The sequence below is a fragment of the Galeopterus variegatus genome, unplaced genomic scaffold, assembly GCF_000696425.1.
Source record: "Galeopterus variegatus unplaced genomic scaffold, G_variegatus-3.0.2 Scaffold12570, whole genome shotgun sequence".
Taxonomy (NCBI): domain Eukaryota; kingdom Metazoa; phylum Chordata; class Mammalia; order Dermoptera; family Cynocephalidae; genus Galeopterus; species Galeopterus variegatus.
In genome coordinates, this window is record NW_007738681.1 from 18,821 (window position 1) to 40,049 (window position 21,229).

Sequence of the window (21,229 nt, forward strand, 5' to 3'; positions counted from 1 at the left end):
GGCAAAATAGTAATACAAAGATTTCTTGACTCCAAACCTTAGCTTAGCTTTCAAATCTGTTTGAGTTCATTTTTTATTTTCAAGTTCACAGGCATAGCAAAACCAGACAGGCATCAAAATAAAACAGCTTATTTTTAAAAGTTTTTAAACTAATGAGAAAAGAAGTTAGTCTCTTTATTTAAAGTTCACCCCTTTTCATTATGAGAAAATAATGTTGGAATTCAGCTTAATTTTTATCAGTTTACCCTTTAATACTTTTAAAAGCTAAAGCTATTTAATCATTTATGTGATTTATCTTAAGACTCAGAAAAAAAGGTCTCTTCAAATTCTTTTAGGAATAGTTGCCAAATATGTAATAAAAATTGTCACCTTACACTGTATATTTTTCGTCCAGTGTATATACCAAGTTAGATTCAAATGTTTATTTGAATGTATACCTTCTTTCCAGAGTTAACTTTTTTGGGGAGTGCATTTTGGAGACTGGAGACTCCATAAATATGTCAGGGTCCCCTTCCCAAATTTAGCATATGTGAAAATTTTTGCTTAAAATATAACTTTAAATTGCACTTTTCTTTTTTTCAACAGTGAATTTAGTAAAAATCCCCATATTGTGAGTTTTGTTGGAAATCAGGTAACTATAAGAAGAGCTGATGGCTCCCTGATTCACATCAGCATATCACCATATCCTGCTATTCTCCATGAATATGTAAGCAGTTCAAAATGGGAAGATGCTGTAAGACTTTGTCGCTTTGTTAAGGTACTTTGCATTTCAGATCCTTAGTCATGTATATATTGTGTGTTAGTATACTTTTGTGCATGATGAGTAGTGATAACAGCTAAGGACTGGAAAAATTGTGAACAGGATCATGACTTCTGTTTTATAAATGAAGACATGAGCAATATAGTGGGATAGATGTTGCTGTGTAGTTTATTTTCTGAAGGGGCTATAATTTAGACCAGTAGTTAGTTTCTCCATACTGGCACATAAAAAAATCCTCTGTGGAACTTTTTTTAAAAGTCAGGTTTCCAAGTTCTACCCTCATAAAAATTCTAATTCATTAGATCTGGGTTGAGTCCTGGGCATATTTTTTAAGTTATTTAGATGATTCTTTTGTAAAGCTTAGTTTAAGAATCTCTGCTTTGGATCAACATTTCTCAGCTTGGTTGAATCTAATATTTTCCAGACATGTTTGATTATAGATCTCTTTTATTGAATATCAGTTAACATCCCTTAGAATACACTTTGTGAAATGACTTTTAAATGCTTTTTCTTCCAATGGGTTGTTGGTGGCAATCTACCATAATAGCATTGTCTAAGAACCTCACTATTCCTCTTGTTCCTGGTAAGTTATATTCATTGATACCTCATCAAAAACACTGAAGGGTTTATACTCTTGAGTTATATCAAATTCAAAAATAAATTCTTTATTTATTTATTTAAATGAAAATCTTTAGAAAATTGTATTCAAAAGCAGTTCTCTATGGGTTATTAATATATTTCAACAAAGTGACCACAGTGAAATTTCCACATAATTTATCAAACTATTGTTTTTTCATTGCCATGACTAGTAATATTTTATTTTTTAAGTTAAAATATAATTTTATTATGAGTACTTAAATCACTGTTTATTTTAAGGCAGTTCAGCCATGTAGTTGAGATCATTTTTCTCATTTCACTTTAGGAACAAACCATGTGGGCTTGCCTAGCTGCCATGGCAGTTGCTAATAGAGACATGACTACTGCCGAAATAGCCTATGCAGCAATTGGTGAAGTAAGTAAGTAGAGTGTGCATATATGTATGTATATGTGTTTTTTCCTCATAATTTGTTATATTTCTATTTTCCACCTCAATATTTTTCTTTTCTTTTTTTTTAGATTGATAAGGTTCAATACATCAATTCTATAAAGAATCTTCCATCTAAAGAATCAAAAATGGCTCACATACTAATGTTTAGTGGGAACATACAGGAGGCTGAAATAGTACTTCTTCAGGCTGGCCTTGTTTATCAAGCAATCCAGATCAATATTAATCTCTACAATTGGGAAAGGTATTGAAAACGCTTTTCATCAATTTCAAAACCTTAATGTATTCGTTCATCTACCATTTAGTAAATTACATTTTCTATTGTACTTAATAGTTTTCTAACAACCCAGAAGAATTTGTTCATATTTATATAGTTTACATTTGTGCAAGGTGAGTCACAAAGTTGTGAGTAGTTTGCAATGAAAGATTTATGCCTTCTCTGACCGTGTGATTGCTTATAAGTTGGGGTGCAAAGGAGAAAAAGAGTCTAGAATGTCTCCCAAATGTCTGATTTCAGTAACTGGAGAGGTGGTGTTAGCTTTAGCAGCTTTGGTAGGGAAGATAGTGAGTTCAGTTTTACCCAAGTTGAATTTGAAATACTTTTGAAGAGATATGTGATATTAGTTAATTAAATGGACCTTCAACTCATGAGAATGATTTGAACTGAAGATTTAAATTTAGGAGTCATCAGCAAATGGACTACAGTAGTTGAAGCTAAGAGAATGTTTGCAGTTGCCTAGGAAATGTGTGGAGTGAGAAGACATCGACTACTTTTATGGGAGGGCTCAAAGCGGAGAAATCCACCAAAAGGTTATCCTGTAAAATAGTCAGACAGGTAGAGAAAGGAGCCAAGGGAGACTTGTGGTGGTAAGAAAGAAAGAGGAAAGGATTTATATTAAGGAGTGGTCAACAGCAACCTTCACCCCTACCTTAGGCTTTGGGACAGAGTGATTCTGACATAGAGTGGCATGCCAGCTCTTTTCTATGACATACAGTAGTCCCCCCTTATCTGCGGTTTTACTTTCCACCCTTTCAGTTACCTGCAGTCAACTGCAGTCCACATTAAATAGAACACTGTAGAAAGAAAGAATTCATAAGTTTTAAATTGCATGCTATTCTGAGTGGCATGATGAAATCTTGCACCATTCTGCTGCATCCTGCCCAGGACATGAGTCATCCGTTTGTCCAGCATATCCATGCTGTCTGTACTTCCTGCCTGGTAGTCACTTAGTAGCGGTCTCAGTTATCAGATTGATTGTCGCAGTATCACAGTGCTTGTGTTCAATTAATCCTTATTTTACTTAATAATGGCTCCAAAGTGCAAGAATAGTGATGCTTGCAATTTGGATATGCCAAAGAGAAGCCATAACATGCTTCTTTTAAGTGAAAAGATAAAAGTTCTTGACTTATTAAGGAAAGAAAAAAAATCGTATGCTGAGGTTGCTAAGATGTAGTTAGAATGAATCTTCTATTCGTGAAATTGTGAAGAAGGAAAAAGAAATTCCTGCTAATTTTGCTGAAAAGGCATTAAATTTGTGGGTGGAAGACATGAACAGAAACGTGTTCCAGTCAGGTTCCAGTTCAGTGCTATTTGCAGTTTCAGGTATCTGCAGGGGGTCTTGGAATGTATCCCTTTGGATTAGAGGGGACTACTGTATTAGATTCCTCCTGCTCGTTCCCTCTGGTATGTGTCTCTGAGTGAACAAAATTGCAGTGCACAAATACTCCTCAAGTTGCTATGTTATGAAATTGGCATACTCTTCCAGGTTTGAAATGTCTTTCATGATTTTTGTTTCTCTCTGGGCTCAATTATAATGCCCTTCACTTATAACTTCCTTAGATTAAAATTTTTATATATATCCTTTCTTTATCTTTTCCTTGAATAGAAGTAACAAAAATGGCAGATGGTTAATTTTGTGATTAATATATTGCAGTCTGTTTATTTAATTTATGCCCTAATGATCTATATTATTGGTATAATTCAGCCACTCTGTTTCTCTTCTTTATTTACACAAATTCATTGTCATTGTTTAGCTGTATAAAGGATCATAAAACATGTTTTTGATTCTACAAAAATGAATAGATCGTTGTTCTTATCCCCAATTTATTCATAATTTATAAACTTGAGGTAACTAATTTGGAAAAAGGTAGAGTATGACTAATATTTTTAAAACTCTATATTAAATAACTAAGACAAAATTATATATACCATCATCAAGCTAACAGAGTTCTATGAGAAATAGGGAAGAATAGTGTTTACAACATTCTTACAGCCAATGTTTTTGAGAAAATATGTTGATTAATGGTAGACACTACTATTCATATGGCACTCTGAACACTGTATAATATAACAAAAAATTTTTTTTACTGTTCTGTATCTTAAAAAGCTTAAAACCAAATTAGGAATTTCATTTTATTGTCATTAATATAGTAAAGCCTCCACTTACTGAGTGCTTATGGTGTGCCAGGAATTAATTATGCTAAATACTTTCTATATATCTTCTCATTAGGTTATCTAAGGAACTCTATGACATTAGGTATTGCCCATCCCCATTTTACAATTGAGGAAATTGAGGCTTACTTATGAGTAAGTGGAAGATCTAGAATTTGAACCGAAGTCTTCTAATATCAAAGAGGAGCTCAGCTTATCACCAAGCAATTCAACATGTACTGCTAGTACCATTGCGTATATGAGTATTGTTTTATTGGATTGCTGCTTATCTCTTTACTTATCTTTACAGATGTTTTTGACTTCTTTTTCAGATTATATACTTTTTGAAGGACAGAAACATTTTATATTATCTATACATACTAGGTACTTAAACTCATGTTCTTAATCTTTATGCAATACTCATTTTGCAGTATAAATACATGCACTGAGTAAGTAAGTGTCATGGCAGGAAGATGAGGAAATTTGTCTCTGATAGCCTATAATATAACCCTCTGAACATTTCTTGTACTTCCTGACCTAAGTGAAACTTACCTCTTACCAGAAAATACTGCCTGTCTACCAGTCCTCTCAAATGGAGTCAATTTATTCTCTCCAACTCCACATTCCTTAGGATCTGGATTTGAGTGGAATCAGTGGGATGTTGTTTCACCTCCTTCATCTTTATTTCCCTATTTTATAAAATCTCCAGTCCTTTGAGGCTTATGTTATATGACCATACTTATTCTCTGCTGAGACTTCAAACCTTGCTTAATGTCCTGTAATCCTGCTCCTGGAACACCCCCAGTGTCTCCCCAACTTTCCACCCAATTCTCAGCAAGTGACCCTGCCTTAAAATTATTAGATCTCAGGGAGAGGAAAAATAAGAGGGACAAAGAGGATGTAATGAGGAAAGAGAATGAATCCTGGTTGCTGCTTCATTCTTTCTGTCTACCTGGCATCTCCTTTTCCTGTGCTTTTTGCTTTTATACAAATGTGTGTGTGTGTGTGTGTGTGTATATATATATATATATATTTTTTTTTTTTTTAAATTTATAAAGAACAGAAATTTATTTCTCACACTTGTGGAGGCTGGAAGGTCCAAGATCAAGGTATTGGCAGATTTGGTGTCTGGTCTCTGGAGAAGAGGAGCGCTGGTCCTTACATGACTAAAGGCAGAAGGGCAAGTGAGCCCAACACTGAGCAATGCCTCTTTTATAAGGACCTTCATCCCATTCACACGAGGAAGGGTCTCATGGCCTAATCACCTCTTAAAGGCTCCAACTCTAATACCATCATGTTGGGTATTAGTTTCAACACCTGAATTTTGGAGGAGACACATTCAAACCGCATTCCACACCCACACAGTCCCACACCCCCCAGCCCTGTACCTGCACACACCCACACACAATCCCACAGATCAAGGACCTATGAAGCGACCCTTCTGCCTCTCATTACCTCCCATACCCCCATGCTGAGGAAGCCTTTCAGAGCATGAACCAGAACAAGGCTCCAATCCCTGGCAGAGGACTGGGAGCTATCCTCCATGGCTCATGTGAGGGATCAGGCATTCAGAGGTTAGCAACTGCCCAAGGTCAACAGCCAGCCAGAAGTAGACTTGGCCACTCTCAGTGGGCCTGAGACAGAACCAGGTGACAGTTATGGTGATGGGGGGGGCTGCCTCAGTTTCCCCATCTGCAACAAATCCTTGAGGAAGTCATAGGGAGTGAGTGAGGTGATGTGGATCACAGGTTCCACAGATCCCAGAGTGGCTGGTGGACGGGAGGGTGTTGGATTGAGGCAGAAGGGTGATAGGTGTGGCCCTGGGCTGGAACCCAAATGGACCCTGCTTCTATAACTACAGGTCTCATCACTCTTTGTCTCAGTTTCCTCACCTATGAGGACCACATTGTAGGGGTACACAGTGGCTGGCCTTACTGCCCTACCACCTGCACACGGGCTCATGATTGCTGCTGCTCCCTGTCCCCCAGCCTTGCCCGTCTCCCCAAGCCTGTGGGGTCTCAGGGTCCTGCCCAGATGAGACAGTTCTGTGAACATCAGTAGGGTTATCACCCTCACATCAGGGTGGGTGCCAGACACGGGTACTTTTATCTAATTATAAACCAGTGGGTTGGTCAAGTGTTGATAGATCTCTAAATCTACTTGATAAGATGATAAAGATCCAGATTACTATCTGTACACTTAAGACTCCCAAATAAGCATCTCTCATCTACCCCTCTGTCCTGCCCATGTTTGCTTCTGGAATCCACTTATCTAACTGCCTACTCAACATTTCCATTGGGTATCTCACAAGTTTGAATTCAAATTTATGTTAATTCCTTCATAAACCTTGTCCTCTTCCAGGGTAATCTATCTTATCCTTTTAGTTGCTCAAAGCTGGAAACGTAGGAGTTACTTTTGACATTTTTGTCCCCTTCTCCACTCCCTATTATCAACCATTTCTCTCCTGAATACCTTTTGTCATTCATCCACTTCACTACCAGCACCCTCATCTAAGCTGATCCAAGTTTTTCTGTGTAATGCCATCACTGATCTTCCTGCATCTACTCTGTGCCTTTCCTACCTATTCTTCATGCCGCAATCATAGTGATCTTTTCATAGTAGAAATCTGATCATGTCACTCTTGACCTCAGACCTAATTCAATGAAATTCATAGTTTCCTATTACTTTTAGCACAAATATCAAGATTGGGTAAGAAATGGTTTCAGATAATCAGCAGAAGTAATTATAGCTACTAAGAAACTTTAAGAAACAGGTATTATCTTCATTTCTGAAATATGTAATTATAGATATTTGTGAAACCATTTGGAAAATTTTTTTCTGTAATAATAATTATCAAGTGTTGAACAACTATTGAGTGTCTACCATATTAGGCATATTTTGATATTACATGGAGGATATGCTTTTAAAAAAATCAACTGTCTGTGATAAAGTTCTGGACATTTCAGATTCTTGTTGGAAAGGATTGTTGAGTGGGAGAAGACAAATGTGATTAGAAATGAGGGCTTTCAAATCAGACCTGGGTTTGAATTCTGGTTCTACACTTACTAGGTAAGTGGTCTTGGACAAATTACTGAGGCTCTCTATAAGCCTACTTCCCTAATGTTTAAAATGATGATAACAACAACAACCTCACATTTGTTGTCAGGATTAAATAAAATAGTGTGTGAAAATCTCTCAGCATACAGCCTGCCACATAATAATCCTTCAGTAAATGACACCTATTATTCATTCTTTAAATATTTATTGATTGCCTTCAGTATGCCAAGTTTTAGGCACTGGAGATACAGCAATGAACAAAACCAACAGTGTCCATGATGACAGTTTTGATTGTACAACTCTAAATGGTATGGCCAAGATACACTGGTACAAGTAAGAATATATATTTGGATTCAATCTAAGAATCAGTTTATAATAGCGTAATCCAAAGAATAGCCTGCTTATAGGGTAGAATAATCTTCATCTGTAAAGATGTTCAAGTATAGGATGAATGATAAAGTTGTGTGACTGAGTGATTAATTGACTGCTTGCATAGCTATCTACGTAGATGGTGTACTTTTTTTTTTAAATGATCTTTTTTTTTTTTTTTCCCACATGTATTTCTGTTTTCTCCTAGGACTGAGTAGGTGATCATTCTCATAAACTAGGTTTTCCAGAACTGGCTTGTATTATCAGACAGTGTTTTGTTTTGTTTTGCTTTGTTTTGTTTAATGTTTAGGTATTGTGTATTTATCAGGAAAGGCTGGCAGCGCTTGAATGTGTTTGTGTACTTTAGCTGCAGGGTAAGCCCACTTCTGGTATGTGAGCAGACCAAAACTACACTGGATGGTAGATTTTTGGGGGGTGGGGGCGGCAGGGGCAGGGTGTGGGGTAGTAGTTAAGCTGTCCAGCAATTTGGATTTATTTAATTTTAATTGCGTTTATATATCTAGTTCATGAGGCCCTGCACAGAATGAGATATATATATATATGAATATGAAATTCAGGAGAGATTCTAGACATTGAGGGAAAGCCACTGAGGGAATTAGCTTATAGAGAATAGTCAAGGCTGTGAGTATGGCTGAGTTTAACCACAAGAACTTAAAGTATGGAAAGAAAAGAGGGCAGCAGGCAGATCTCTGCTGAATACCAGTGTTTAAGGATTTGATTTAAGAAGAAGATTCAGCAAAAGAAATCAGGAGGAACCAAAAAGACTGAATTTTTAGAAGTGTTTATTATGGAAAATTTCAAACACACACAAAAGTAGACAAAATAGTGTAATGAATCTCCATGGGTATCACTCAGATGCAACAATTATCAATTTGTGGACAACCTCTACCCCTCCCCCACCCTTCCCCTACCATTTATTTTAAAACAGACCCCAAACACCATATCATTTTATTTATATTTCAGTATGTATCTCTAAAAGTTTTTTTAAACATAGCCATAATACCATGATTGTACCTTAAAAAGTTAACAGTAATTATATTCAGTGTTCTTATTTTTGTTTATCTTGTAAATGTTTTGTTTTATGGTTTGTTTGAATCAGGATCCAAAAAAGATCCACACATTGTGATTAGTTAATATGTCCTTAAGTTTCTTTTCATCTATAGGTTCTCCTGTTTCTTTTCTGTGTTTTCTTGCAATCTCCCATTGAAGAAACTGGGGCTATGGAATTTTCTGTAGTCTATTGATTACATCTTTGTGGTATCATTTAACATGTTCCTCTGTCCCCTGAATTAGCTGCAAACTGGTTGTTGAATCTAGAAACTGGATTAGATTTAGGGGGTTTTTTTTGATAAGGCTTCATCAGAGGTGGTATTGTATATATTTCCATAATAACTGGTTGTCTGTGTTTTTGTGATGTTAGCAGCCATTGATGATTAGGGGTTACAAAGTGATGACATTCTAGTTCTATCATTCAAGGATAGAATTTAAGTATTGGATGATAAATATGTGAGGGTTCTTCAAAAAGTTCATGGAAAAATAGAATTAAAAGATAATATGCATCTTTCCAGGGACTTTTTGAAGCTTCCTCATATTAGATTGTCTTTAAGATCCCTGAATTTCTATATTTGTTTAAATCCTCTAGGAGGGAAGAAATTTTATTTTGTTTATATGTGCTATTCCATTTGAGAAGCACAGTCTCGCTGGTTTGTGCTTCTATCTTTCATATTTGTATTTGAAAATTGCCTGTAACCTAATAAGATGCAGCTCTTGAAAAGTTGTAGGTAAGCAAGTTATCTGCTTCATATGCACTTTGGACATTTGGTGGTAATCTGCTCTCAAAAACTGAAGTTAAGAGAGATAGAACCTAGAAGTTCCAGATATGCATATTGATCCTTTATGTAATTATTAATTTAAAAAAAATTTATAGTCTTATACCAGTTATACAAAATAATTTTGCTTCATTCAAGTTATGCAAAAGATCACATTTTGAAGTTACACCATCTTTTTATATAACTTCCTTCTATTTAAAATGAATTTATTCCAGCCCTAGAATCTAATGTCACATTTGTTTGGTTGCCAAATAACCATTTTAAAACTAGAGACATTCTGTTCCCAAAACCCTTATATAATTTGGAGTAAGTTCCCTCCTCAATGTGGTAAGGACACATTTTTTTACCCAGTGTATGCTTTTAGAAAACATAGCACATATCATTTTTTCTTCTTCTTTCTTTATTTTTTTATTATTGTAGCATAGTTGATTGTACATATCTGTGGGGTACGGAGTTGAACACATATCATTGTAATGTTTACCTTTAGCCATTAGATAATTAGTACATAATGAAAATAATAGATAGGTGGATAATGGATCTAGCATCTAAATGCAGGATTAGATATCATATTCCATTCTTTCTACATAATTAAATGTATTAATGTTCCATACCAAAATATCTCTTTGGAATTTTTGAAAAGCCCCAACCCAGAGTAGGTGCTGATGTACTCCTCATTTAGAACACTTCCTGTTTTGCACTATCAAGGTCTCCTTCCCTCATAGTATGGTCAATAGTATGGCAAGCCAATGCTTGCTAAGAATGAACCAGATTTTCCTACTGAAGAGTCACAAGTTGCAAAAAATCTAGTTAGTAGTCAGCTTTGTCTAAAACAGAAAATTTGTAATAGTTGGCTCTAATAAATCATGATTGGACTATTCATAAGTCATATGTCATATCAGAAAGCAAGAGAACTTGAGAAATAATGTACTTTTGACTATTAGGATGACTGTTATCCATACTTTGAAATGAGATTAGAGTGAACATTGTAAGAGAGCTATAATACACCTGTTTGTTCCTGATTCAGCTAATATGAGTTATGCACAGGATTGGAATGGCTGAGGTGCTGTGCAAAATCTACATGTGAAAGTAAACCTGGAATTGAGGATTAATCTTTTTATTTCCCTGCAGATTATCATCAGTGTATAGATTTTGTGTCTTAGGTGTTATACCACTGTTTTTAGCAATTCGTATAATTCTCATCTGCTATTTAAATAAAATATTTTTAAAAATAACTTAGTTGCATAGATTATATAATAATTTAGTTGACTGTATTATAAAATTTAGATGGTAGTAACATTTTCTAAGACTCAAATGGCAAAAGGCATTTTGTCAGACTTTTCTTAACCTCAATTTATTTGCATAAGATTTTTAATTTGCTGTAGTATAATATAAGGATGTCATTTTCTAATTCTATAAATCCATTATTAACTTATAAAAATGGTCAAGATAATTAAACCCCATACATTGTAGGGAAATTCATTCACTTGAATTTTATGATGATTTCAAAAAGATTTTCAATGAACATTTACCACACATGCACTCCGTAGTACTCACCAAAGAGAAACAAAACCCAGATCTTCCTTCAGTAAATATACAGGCTACTGGAGGATCCAGACTCATAAATAATAATTGTAATACACTGTAAGAAGTGCTGTAATAATAGTATGTATAAATAGTATGGAGCATAGATAAAATAATGGTCATTTATTTCTAAAGGGGAACTGGTCGGAGAAGTCATGTTTGATCTGGGCTTTGAAATATAAACAGGAATTAACGAGATGGATAAGGTAGAAAATGACCTTCACTTTGCAGGATAAACAGAAGGAACAACCATTTGTCCTTCCCCCTTACTCCAAAACTCTACTGTCTGACATAAGCAATGCTGATAATCTGTTTTTATTACTCATTACAGGGCACTGGAATTGGCTGTAAAATACAAAACACATGTTGATACAGTTCTTGCTTACCGTCAAAAATTTTTAGAAACGTTTGGTAAACAGGAAACTAATAAACGGTACTTGCAGTATGCAGAAGAAGTAAGTATTATATAGTATTTGATAATAATGTATATGCTTTATAAATATACATAATATTCATTTTAATGAGACAAAAATTGAATGATTCATGCCATACTCTCTAAAAGAATTACTTTTTGCCTTATGATGTTGTAGTCTTATTTTGACTATATGATTATTGTACTAAACCTTTTTCTGGAATCTTTATGTTTTGATTAATTTGAGTCTGGTTTCATACTATTCAATTTGTATTAAGTTTGGATACTATTTGATTTTTTTAGATAAATAATATAGATGGCTGTGATAAAAGCTTCTATCTCCTGAATTTTGTCTTCCACCAGCTGCCCCTTCTGCTTTAGGGGACATACAAGTGTTCTTCAAAGAGTTTATGGAAAGCTAGAATTAAAAGATAATGCAAATATTTTCATGAACTTTTTGAAGACCCCTTGTATATAAGCAGAGAGTGCACTGGCCAGAAAAGGCATACTTCGTCACTTTGTAGAATTCTAGGGAGCTAGATTGTACCTCACAGAGCTACCTTGCCTAGGTAGACTTCACTTTCAGAGAATGCTCAACCTTTGACTCCCAAACTCCTACCAGAATCTCTGCTTTTATCATTCCAGTTAGAAGAAAGTCATTCCAGTACATATCAGTCCACAAGGATTATAGGTGCTATTTGTCCCAGTACCTAGAGCATAACTGATTGAGGCCACTTACCCAGATCCCTCTAGGCTCAGGCAGCAGAAATAGAGCTTACCTCTCTAGCCTTGTAGACAAAGAGGCTTGACTCCCAAGAGCTGTAATGTCAAGGCAGGACTAACATTGCTTATGGTCCTGTAAACCAGTTCTTTAGCCTTTTACTCATTTATTAAAAAATGTTATAAGATCTCATTCTGAGCTAGGAGCTTATAGACTATAGTGGATTAGATTATGTCCCCCCAAAACTCACTGAAACTTGAATCGTGTCCCCCAAGTTTTATGTATTAAAAAGTTGGCCCTCACTGTGACTGTTAAGAGGGTGGGAAATCCTGTTCTGGAAATTAAATGGTGGGGCCTTGAAGAGGTGATTAGATTGTAAGACCATGCTGCAGTGAATGGATTAATAATGGTGGTCAGGGGCATGGTTCTAAAGGCTTTAAAAGGAGGGATGAGGAGGTTATTCTCTCTGCTCTTTCTGCTTCCACCATCTTGCAGTGTGAGACCCCTGGGTCCTTGTTGCCACCACCAGATGGACCTTGGACTTTCCAGCTTCAGAAACTCTGAGCAATAAATTTCATTTTCTTTATAAATCATCCAGTTCCAGATATTTTGTTATAAGCAACAGAAAAGGACGAATACATAGCCTATGGAAGTACTCCTAGGGATAGAATAAAACTGAATGTTCTGATCCATCTATGGGCAGGGTAGGTGTATTAGTCTATTTCTTGTTGCTATAACAGAATGTCTGAGACTGGGTGATTTATAATGAAAAGAGGTTTATTTGGCTTACAATTCTGGGACAGCTGCATCTGGCATGGACCTCAGGCTACTTCTACTCATGGCAGAAAATGGCAGGCAGCCAGCGGGTACAAGCAGATCACATGCCAAGAGGAAGCAAGAGAGAGAGAGAGAGACAGGAGGTGCCAGGGTCTTTGAAACAACAAGCTCTCGTGGGAACTAAGGAAGAACTTACTACCCCCACCCCCAGTGAGAGCATTAATTCGTTCATGAGGGATCTGCTCCCATGACTCATACAGCTCCCAATACTGCCACATTGGGGATCAGATTTCCACATGAGTTTTGCGGGGGACCAACTCTATCATATCCAAACTCTATCAGCAGGTTAAAGGAACCTTGGGAAGAGGAGAGAAGGGAGGGAGAGGCACCTACAATTTCTGCTAAAGCTAACATTATCCATTTATATTTAGAATACAAATATATTTAGAATATATTTAGAATACTACGTTTTTGGACTGCAGAACAGTTTTCAGAGTAGTGAGACCTTTGGAGCCATTCTTAAAGTTTAGCAATGCAACTTCAACCTCTGGATCCAGGATATCTACAAGTTGTGGGTTTTGTGGTAGAAAGGAAATGTATTTTATAGAAGTGCCACAAACTTTTTTTCGTTTTCAGTAGGAGACTGCTAAGTACTGAAGTGAATCCTGGGAGTTTGGGCTATGAGGGCTTGCTCTACCACTAGGAAAAACCCAGTATCCCTGGGATCCTAAGGCTATGCCCTAATTCATAGAACATGACAGCAGCCACCACCAATACAGTGCTAAGCAGCCCAGAGAATCACCAGATCACCTGATCTTTTTTGTCACAGTTTTGAAAATGTGGTCATATGTTAAAACTGAGCACCCACCTTAAATTTATTTTACTGTATAATTTTTAAGCAGGTTAATGCTACTCTGCTTCCTCCTCGTCATCATCATCAATATTTTTTCAATATTTTTACATGAGGTACTTTTGAGAACGTAGAAAATATGTTCCTTACCCTATAGGAAATTATATTTTAGATAGTAAAAACTTAACATTCTTATTTTCTTTTTCATTATATATGTACTCAACTGCTACCAAAATACAATACTTCAGTCTTATAAGAGTAGCAGGAATTTCCAAAGTGGAGTAACCAGAACATGGCTTTTTAGATACTTTGTTTTCTTTTCATCCTGAAATCATCTAGGTTACTTTGAATCCCTATGCACTATGTTCTAGTTTTCTACTTTTCTTCTTCATAAATGTGATTTAGAAGTTAACTAAAAATTTTAAAGCAGTATTTTAAGATGAAAACTATTTTGACTTAAAATTTCCCAGTACTGAGATAAAATTTAACACTAGGAGAATAGCTTTTGAGAATCCCTGTGCTACTTCCTGATCTTTTGGCTTTATTTAGGTCTATAATCTAGTCACAATCTATCATCCATACTTATCTGTCTTTGCTAAAGTTGTGATTATATAAATCCTTCATTTCAGAACTAAAATTTGAATAGAAAAGGATCATTTAAAAATGACATTGAGGAATTTATTCTAGATTTCTGGTGAATTCTGGTGGGCTCGTGATACATACTTTGTGAAAGTTTATAAGTGAATGGAATCTACCAATTATAACGGAGGAAGTGAGAGGTTTGACATATATTCATGTTTTTGAGCCCTGAAATGTTATTATGGGCATTTCTAATTTAAAATGTGGAAATCTGGGATTCATTCAAGATGTACTATCTTCTAAGAACCCTATTATTTAGAATCATTGTATTTGATCTACAATGGTATTCAGTAAATATTTGTAAAATAAATTGTAAATCTGGCAAATAAAATCCTGTCAAGGAATACATTCAATTTATTGAATACATACTCTGTACAAGAAGATTCAGGAAGTACTTAAAACATTAAGCTAGGAAAAAGAAAAAGAGTTTAAAAAATCAAACTCAGGAGCAGAATTTCAGAACGTATAGAATTTTGAAGAAGATCCAGAAGAGTCAGCACTCTAGTTAAGACAAACCACTTCAGGCATAGCTGCTATCTAAGCTGACTTGCAGGTTTTAAGGCCTTATAATAGTGAGAAGTTGTTAAATGATAACTCATTTGCTGGGTAATTATTTACCCCATTCAGTATTTATTGAGTGCCTCCTGTGGACAATGTTCTCTCCTTGGTTCTTGGGATATGATAGTAAAGGTGACAAACACTGGTCCTGGCATCATGAAGTTTATATTCAAACGGAGGTGATGGTTAATTACATAGTTAGTTCATTTCAATTGTGATAATTGCCTTGAAGGAAGTATATGTGGTGCCATGAGACTTTATGAATGGGGAACCTGATCTAGGGTGGGGGAGTCAGCAGAGACTTTTCTAAGCAGAGCAAATGATATTTGAGCTGAGCTCTAAAGGATGAATAGTAGAAGCTGACTGGGGTTGGGGGTGGAGCAAGGGCGTGCACATGTTCCAGGCAGTGGGAAGGCTCTCAAGTGGAACAGATTCTTTTTTTTTTTCTTTGGTGGCTGGCCGGTTCTGGGGTCTGAAACCATGTCCTTGGTGTTATAAGGGAGTGTTCTAACCAACTGAGCTAACTGTTCCTCAAGTGGAACAGAATAAAAGCTACAAGGAGATTGACTTGAGGGTTTCATAGCACAGATTAAATAATCGGAAGCCATTGACAGGCAGTAACATGATCATTTTTCCGTTTTAAAATCCCAATTCCTAAAAATAATGGAAACTTAAGATTTGACAAAATTATCAGTCAGTTAAAGGATATGATAATAAGAGCAAATGTATGAAGTCTTAAAAGAATGGGGTGGAATCCTGAGTGATTGCTTTGAGTCCTGGGTGGTTGGAATACTGGTTAGAACCAGATGTCAAAGGGTCTGTGTTAAGAGAATAAGCTTCATGATGAAGGCAATGAGAAGACTTGGAGGTTTGTAATCAAGAGAATGACTTGAAAGATAACTTTGGATGTGAAAGGTAGATTAGTGGGTGGTGAGTAGGAGACCAGTTGGGAAGTTACTATAATAGTCCCACAAGGACACAGAAAGGGTAAAATTAATGTAAGAAGGAACTCAACGGTAAAATTAAGAGAACAATTGTGGTTGGGGGTGGGAGGCAAGGCATTGGAGAATAACTTCACCATTTCTAATGCGGGCAACTGGCAGATGGAGATGCCATTAATCTAGAAAAAGAATACATGAAAATATATAAGTTTTGGACCTTTGTGTTTGAATACATGAAAATATACTTTTTTTTTAAAGTTTGAAATGTCAGTGGGGTGTTCAGGTGGAGCTATCTAGTAGGCAGTTAGAAATATAAATGTGAACACCAAAGGATATTGACAAAGGAGAAATCAGGGCTAGACAACTAAATTTATTATCATGACCATCTAGGTATAGTAGAAGCTATATCTGTTGATAAGATCTAGGGAAAGTATGAGAAAGATATAGTTGAAACTTTGGTGAATATTAATAGTTAAGAGGTCGTTGAAGGAAATCAGAATATGTCACCCCAAAATATGCCTTTTTGACATAACATTGTTGACCTTAGGGAAATTAAGAAGCTGCAAACAAAGGAAGAGCTCTCTCTCTCTTTCCTCCCCTTTTCCACCTAAAGACAGGATATAAATTCTCCTTTACTGGATAACTCTTATCAGCTCAGAGATGCTACCAGAGGAATCTGCAAACAAACCTTACTCCACTAGTTTCTTCCCACATACTTACCTTCCCACAGTTTCCTGCCTCTGGAAACCTAAAACTGCTTTCATTTGTCTTGTCACTTCTCTAAAATTTATTGTTCTTTGTTGAAGATGCTATATAAGCCAAAGTTCTAAGCCATTGCTTTGAGTTATCCTTCACTGAGGTTCCTCCTACATGATGTGTTAATAAACTTGCTTGTTTTTCTCTTGTTAATCTATCTTTTATTACAGGAGTCTATTCGAACTTCAAACTTATGAGGGTTGAGGAGAAATTATATTTCCTCCCCAACATAGTCTAGAGGAAGAATATAGGAAAAAAGAGAAAGAAAGGAGCATTTAGCAAGGAGAGGAGAAACCAGGAGAGAGTGGTATTATATATATACAGTCTAATATGAGAGATTTTTCAAAGAGCAGTGGTCTACAAGGTCCAGAGAATGCTCCTCTCTCAGGGCCTTGCTCTTGCCTCTGTCAGCATGTTCTTCCCCAGTGTATTAGTCTGTTTGTGTTGCTTATAACAAAATACCTGAAACTGGGTAATTTGTAAAGATACAGTTTATTGCTTACAGTTTCGGAGGCTGAGAGGTCCAAAGTCCAAGGAACACATCTGGTCAGGCCCTTTTCCTGGTGTTGACTACAGCCAGCACAGGGTGTCACATGGCAAAATGGCAGAAGCAGAGTGAGAGAGACTCTCATGTGCTCTCCTTTCAAAGCCCTCGGAACCATGCTGATGACCACCATTAAACCATCAATTTATTAATCCATTTACTAGGGCACAGTCCTCACAATCTAATCACCTCTTCAAAACCCCACCTTTCAATTACCATAATAGGATTTCCCACCCTCAATAGTTACAGTGGGGATTAAGCTTCATTGAGTGTGGGGGAACTTTCAATCTGTAGAACCCAGATACACACCTAGGTTCACTCAGTCATCTCCTTCAGGAGGTCTTAATATCACCTTTTCAGAGACATCAGCTTCTCTGATCACCCTATCTGAAATACAACCAGAAGTTCATCAAGTAAATTGATGACAGTGCAACCTCCTACTCTACCCCTGGTACTCACTATCTCCCTTCCCTATTTTCAAAACCTTTATGCTTCTGACATACTGTATCTATTCTTATTTTTGTTTATACCTTTCTTCTACTGTTATCTGTCTTTATTATCTCTTCATGAACACAGTTAATTTTTTTTTGTTCATTGCTGAATCCTTGTACTTAGGAAATCTTTGGCATATACTAGTCACTAAATATTTGTTGAATGAATAATTGAATCATTCTGAGAAGGTATACAAGATAAAGACTGAAAACAGCTGATGATGGCTTTAGTGAAAAGTTTCTGAAGTGTAGTGGGAACACAGTGATATTACAGTGGTCTAGTGAGAGAATGGGAATCAGGAATGAAAAGAAGAATGAGGGTGGTAGCTGTCAGGGAGACAGAGCAGAGAGGCAAGGACAATAAGAAGGAGTCAATCAGGAGAAAGAAACTGAGCGTATGAGTAATACCTGAAGGCAGATGTCCTAGAGGAGTCAAAGAAGATGGGATCAGGGATATATGTGAGGAGGTTGGCCTGAGACAGAAGGGAAAGAGAAGGATGGGTATAGGTATAGGTAAGTTTGTGAGTACAAGGAAGGGAAATTAAGTGAATTCATGCCTGATGGGCACTATATTCTCTGTAAAGTAGGAAGCTGATTTTCAGCTGAGAATAAGGGAGATGGGGTAAAGGATGGAGAGCCATTTGGTATGATTTTGAAACTGCTTCTATGTGAATAGAAATAGACTAGGGATTAGAATAAGAAGTGCCAAATAGTATTGGCACTCACTCCCTATGATTGAAAAGGATGGGTTTTAGTGTAGAAGTCACTTGACAGCTGTCAGAGAACATCCTTATCTAAAACCTACTATTAAAAGTATTTGAATCCAAGGACTAAATTATCTGTAGAACCCTGTTCTAAAACTGGATAAATGCCAAAGTGAAAGTGAAACATTTCAGTAGGATCACTGTCAACTGACACCCTCATTTGTATTATAACAAGTAACTAATAGAGATGTCATCAATTTATTTGATGGACTTCTGGCGCAACAGAGCAACAATTGTTCAGTGTAGCATCAATATATGGTTTTGTTATGACTGATTTGAGAAGCAAATCAATTTAAGGCTGGAAGAATGCCAAGGTATTCATCAAGTTTTGTCTTCCTCTTTGTAAATGTTTTGTTAGACATGGAAATGAGTATTTTACCATTTGAAAGATAGCAAGTTTTGGCCTAATTGAAAAATTAGGCTTTCAAATAATCTAACATTTGTTCTGCTTTTCAATGTTAGTACCAGACAGTTATCTTCTATGAGTAAAAGGAATTCTATTAATTCATCTATTTTATATATTATAGATAAGTATGTGGAATTATTATTTTTAAAAAGGAGACCAAAAATATCCACAAATTACTTCACAGAAATTTAGATATAGGATATTGGAATAGAAAAGAACCAAATACTTAATTTCATCAATTTCTAGCACAAAATAAGGGAGGTATGGAGTCTTATTAATGTTAAATTAACCTGTCACCCAAGATAAATCTATTCAAGCAGCAAGTAGTACCTCAGTCTGATTTAATGCTATTTGCTTCATTCAACTCCCCTGCATGGAGGTGAAAACCTTTTCACTTTTGTCTCAGTTTCAGGGGGTTGGGTTTATTTCATAGTAAATCAGACCGTTTAATCTAGGAACCAATTTTTCCCATGTCTTTTCTCAGAGACAACACACATTCCTAAATTAGTGATCTCCAAACTTTGTTAAACGGTGGAATTTTTTTCCTAAAGAAATTGCTCATAGAACTCAGGGCTGAGTCCATTGCTAGCATCAAATCTAATGAACTTAAGAGTGGGATGGGGCAGGGCTAGGGGAGGGGAGACTGCATCGCAGATAGAAGGAAAGCAAACAAAAGTGTTATCACTTTTCCTTTATACTTTTTATGTGTCTCTAAGGCTAGCTTTCCCTCTGTTTCCTCTAAAAAAAAAAATCTTTTCATCGTCTTAAAGAGCTCTGTCTCACTTTAAGAGTTGTTGAAAGGGATTCACTTTTGCAGAATATGCTCAGGGGAAGGTAATGTTCCCCAATCTTTCCTCACAGCTAGGCTTCTATGGAAAACTCAGTATCTAAGGTCTGAAGAACTGGTCTGTTTCAAACATGGCTTGGTGGCCAGAGCTATGTACATTTTTCCTCTTTGGAGGAGAGTAGGCTACTTTCTCCCCAGCCTTGTCCTGAGCACCTATGCAGAATCCTAAGCCTCTGTGGAACTGTTTAGATGCGCCTTTTATAAATAGCTGCAACTAGGTTTTGAATCACAGTGAGTCTTTGCTTTTTATTATATAATTATCTGTTTGGTCTTATTATTAAAGCTATTTCGTTTTTCTTAGTACTTCTTCTTGTTAAAGTTTATTTTTTTTGATGCCCTCTTTTTCTCTAATGTTTTGGAAGTCATACTTTCTATTTATGTTTACTGTTGGTTACTTATCTTTCCATGAACTCTTTGAAGTACCCTTGTATTAGCATGTGTCTTCTTCTGTTGCAGCTTCAAATAGATTGGGAGAAAATCAAAGCCAAAATTGAAATGGAAATCACGAAAGAACAAGAGAGATCATCAAGCAGCCAGTCCAGTAAGAGTATGGGTCTAATGCACTAAATGCCATACTTACCTATAAGAAGTTTTCTTTTGAAACTAATTCTGATTAACCAAGGATAAGCATGTTTTAGTTGCTAAAGAAAAAGGCATAGTCTTTAAATAAGTATAAGCATTTTCTATGTATTTAATATTAAAAGTACATTAAGAAAGATTAAGCACAAAGTAATTAATGTAATTCCATCATTTATATTTTTCTACTAATTAGAACAATATTAGGACAATATTCCTATATACTTAGGATATATCTTTGTAGTGTTGATTATATTTCAGTTTTTTGTCTATTACTTTATCCCTGAATCTTCAGCATGAACAAATATTACTGCTGATAATAAAACATTGGATTCTTTAAAATGTATGTTATCATTAATTTCTATTTGACCTCTAAATTGTAAAGTGCCTCCAAAAGTTTATTTATGCCACAAAAATACATGAGGATAGATATGTGAAAATGTTTAACAATGCATATACTTCTACACCAAAGTTCACAGCAGCGTTATTTAAATAGCAAAAGGTGGAAACTCAAATGTCTGTCAACAAATGAATGGATAAACAAATGTGGAACATACATACAATGGGATAAAATTCTGCCTTAAAAAGGAATGAGTGCTGATACATTCTATAACATGAATGAACCTTGAAAACGTTGAGTGAAATTAGCCAGACACAAAAGGTCAAATATTGTATGATTGCACTTATATGAGGTACCTACATTAGGTAAATTTACAGAGACAGAAAGGAGAATAGAGGTTATCAGGTACTATGGGGAGAGGGAAAGTTATTATTTAATGGATACAGAGTTTCTGTTTGGGATGAACAAGTTCTGGGCATGGATAGTGGTGATGGTTGCACAACATTGTGACTGT

General features: G+C 35.9%; 1 protein-coding gene across 1 annotated transcript in view; it reads left to right on the top strand.

The window, feature by feature from the left end:
- Positions 1-20,717, top strand: part of LOC103581212 (intraflagellar transport protein 80 homolog) — a gene marked incomplete at its 5' end in the record, with an annotated part of 33,549 nt that extends 12,832 nt beyond the window's left edge. The window contains 5 exons of the mRNA XM_008563097.1: positions 586-757; positions 1,683-1,772; positions 1,877-2,049; positions 11,425-11,548; positions 20,256-20,717. Coding sequence (XP_008561319.1) covers positions 586-757; positions 1,683-1,772; positions 1,877-2,049; positions 11,425-11,548; positions 20,256-20,366 — 670 coding nt within the window. The remainder of the gene's footprint in view (positions 1-585; positions 758-1,682; positions 1,773-1,876; positions 2,050-11,424; positions 11,549-20,255) is intronic.
- Between the last annotated feature and the right edge of the window lie 512 nt (positions 20,718-21,229).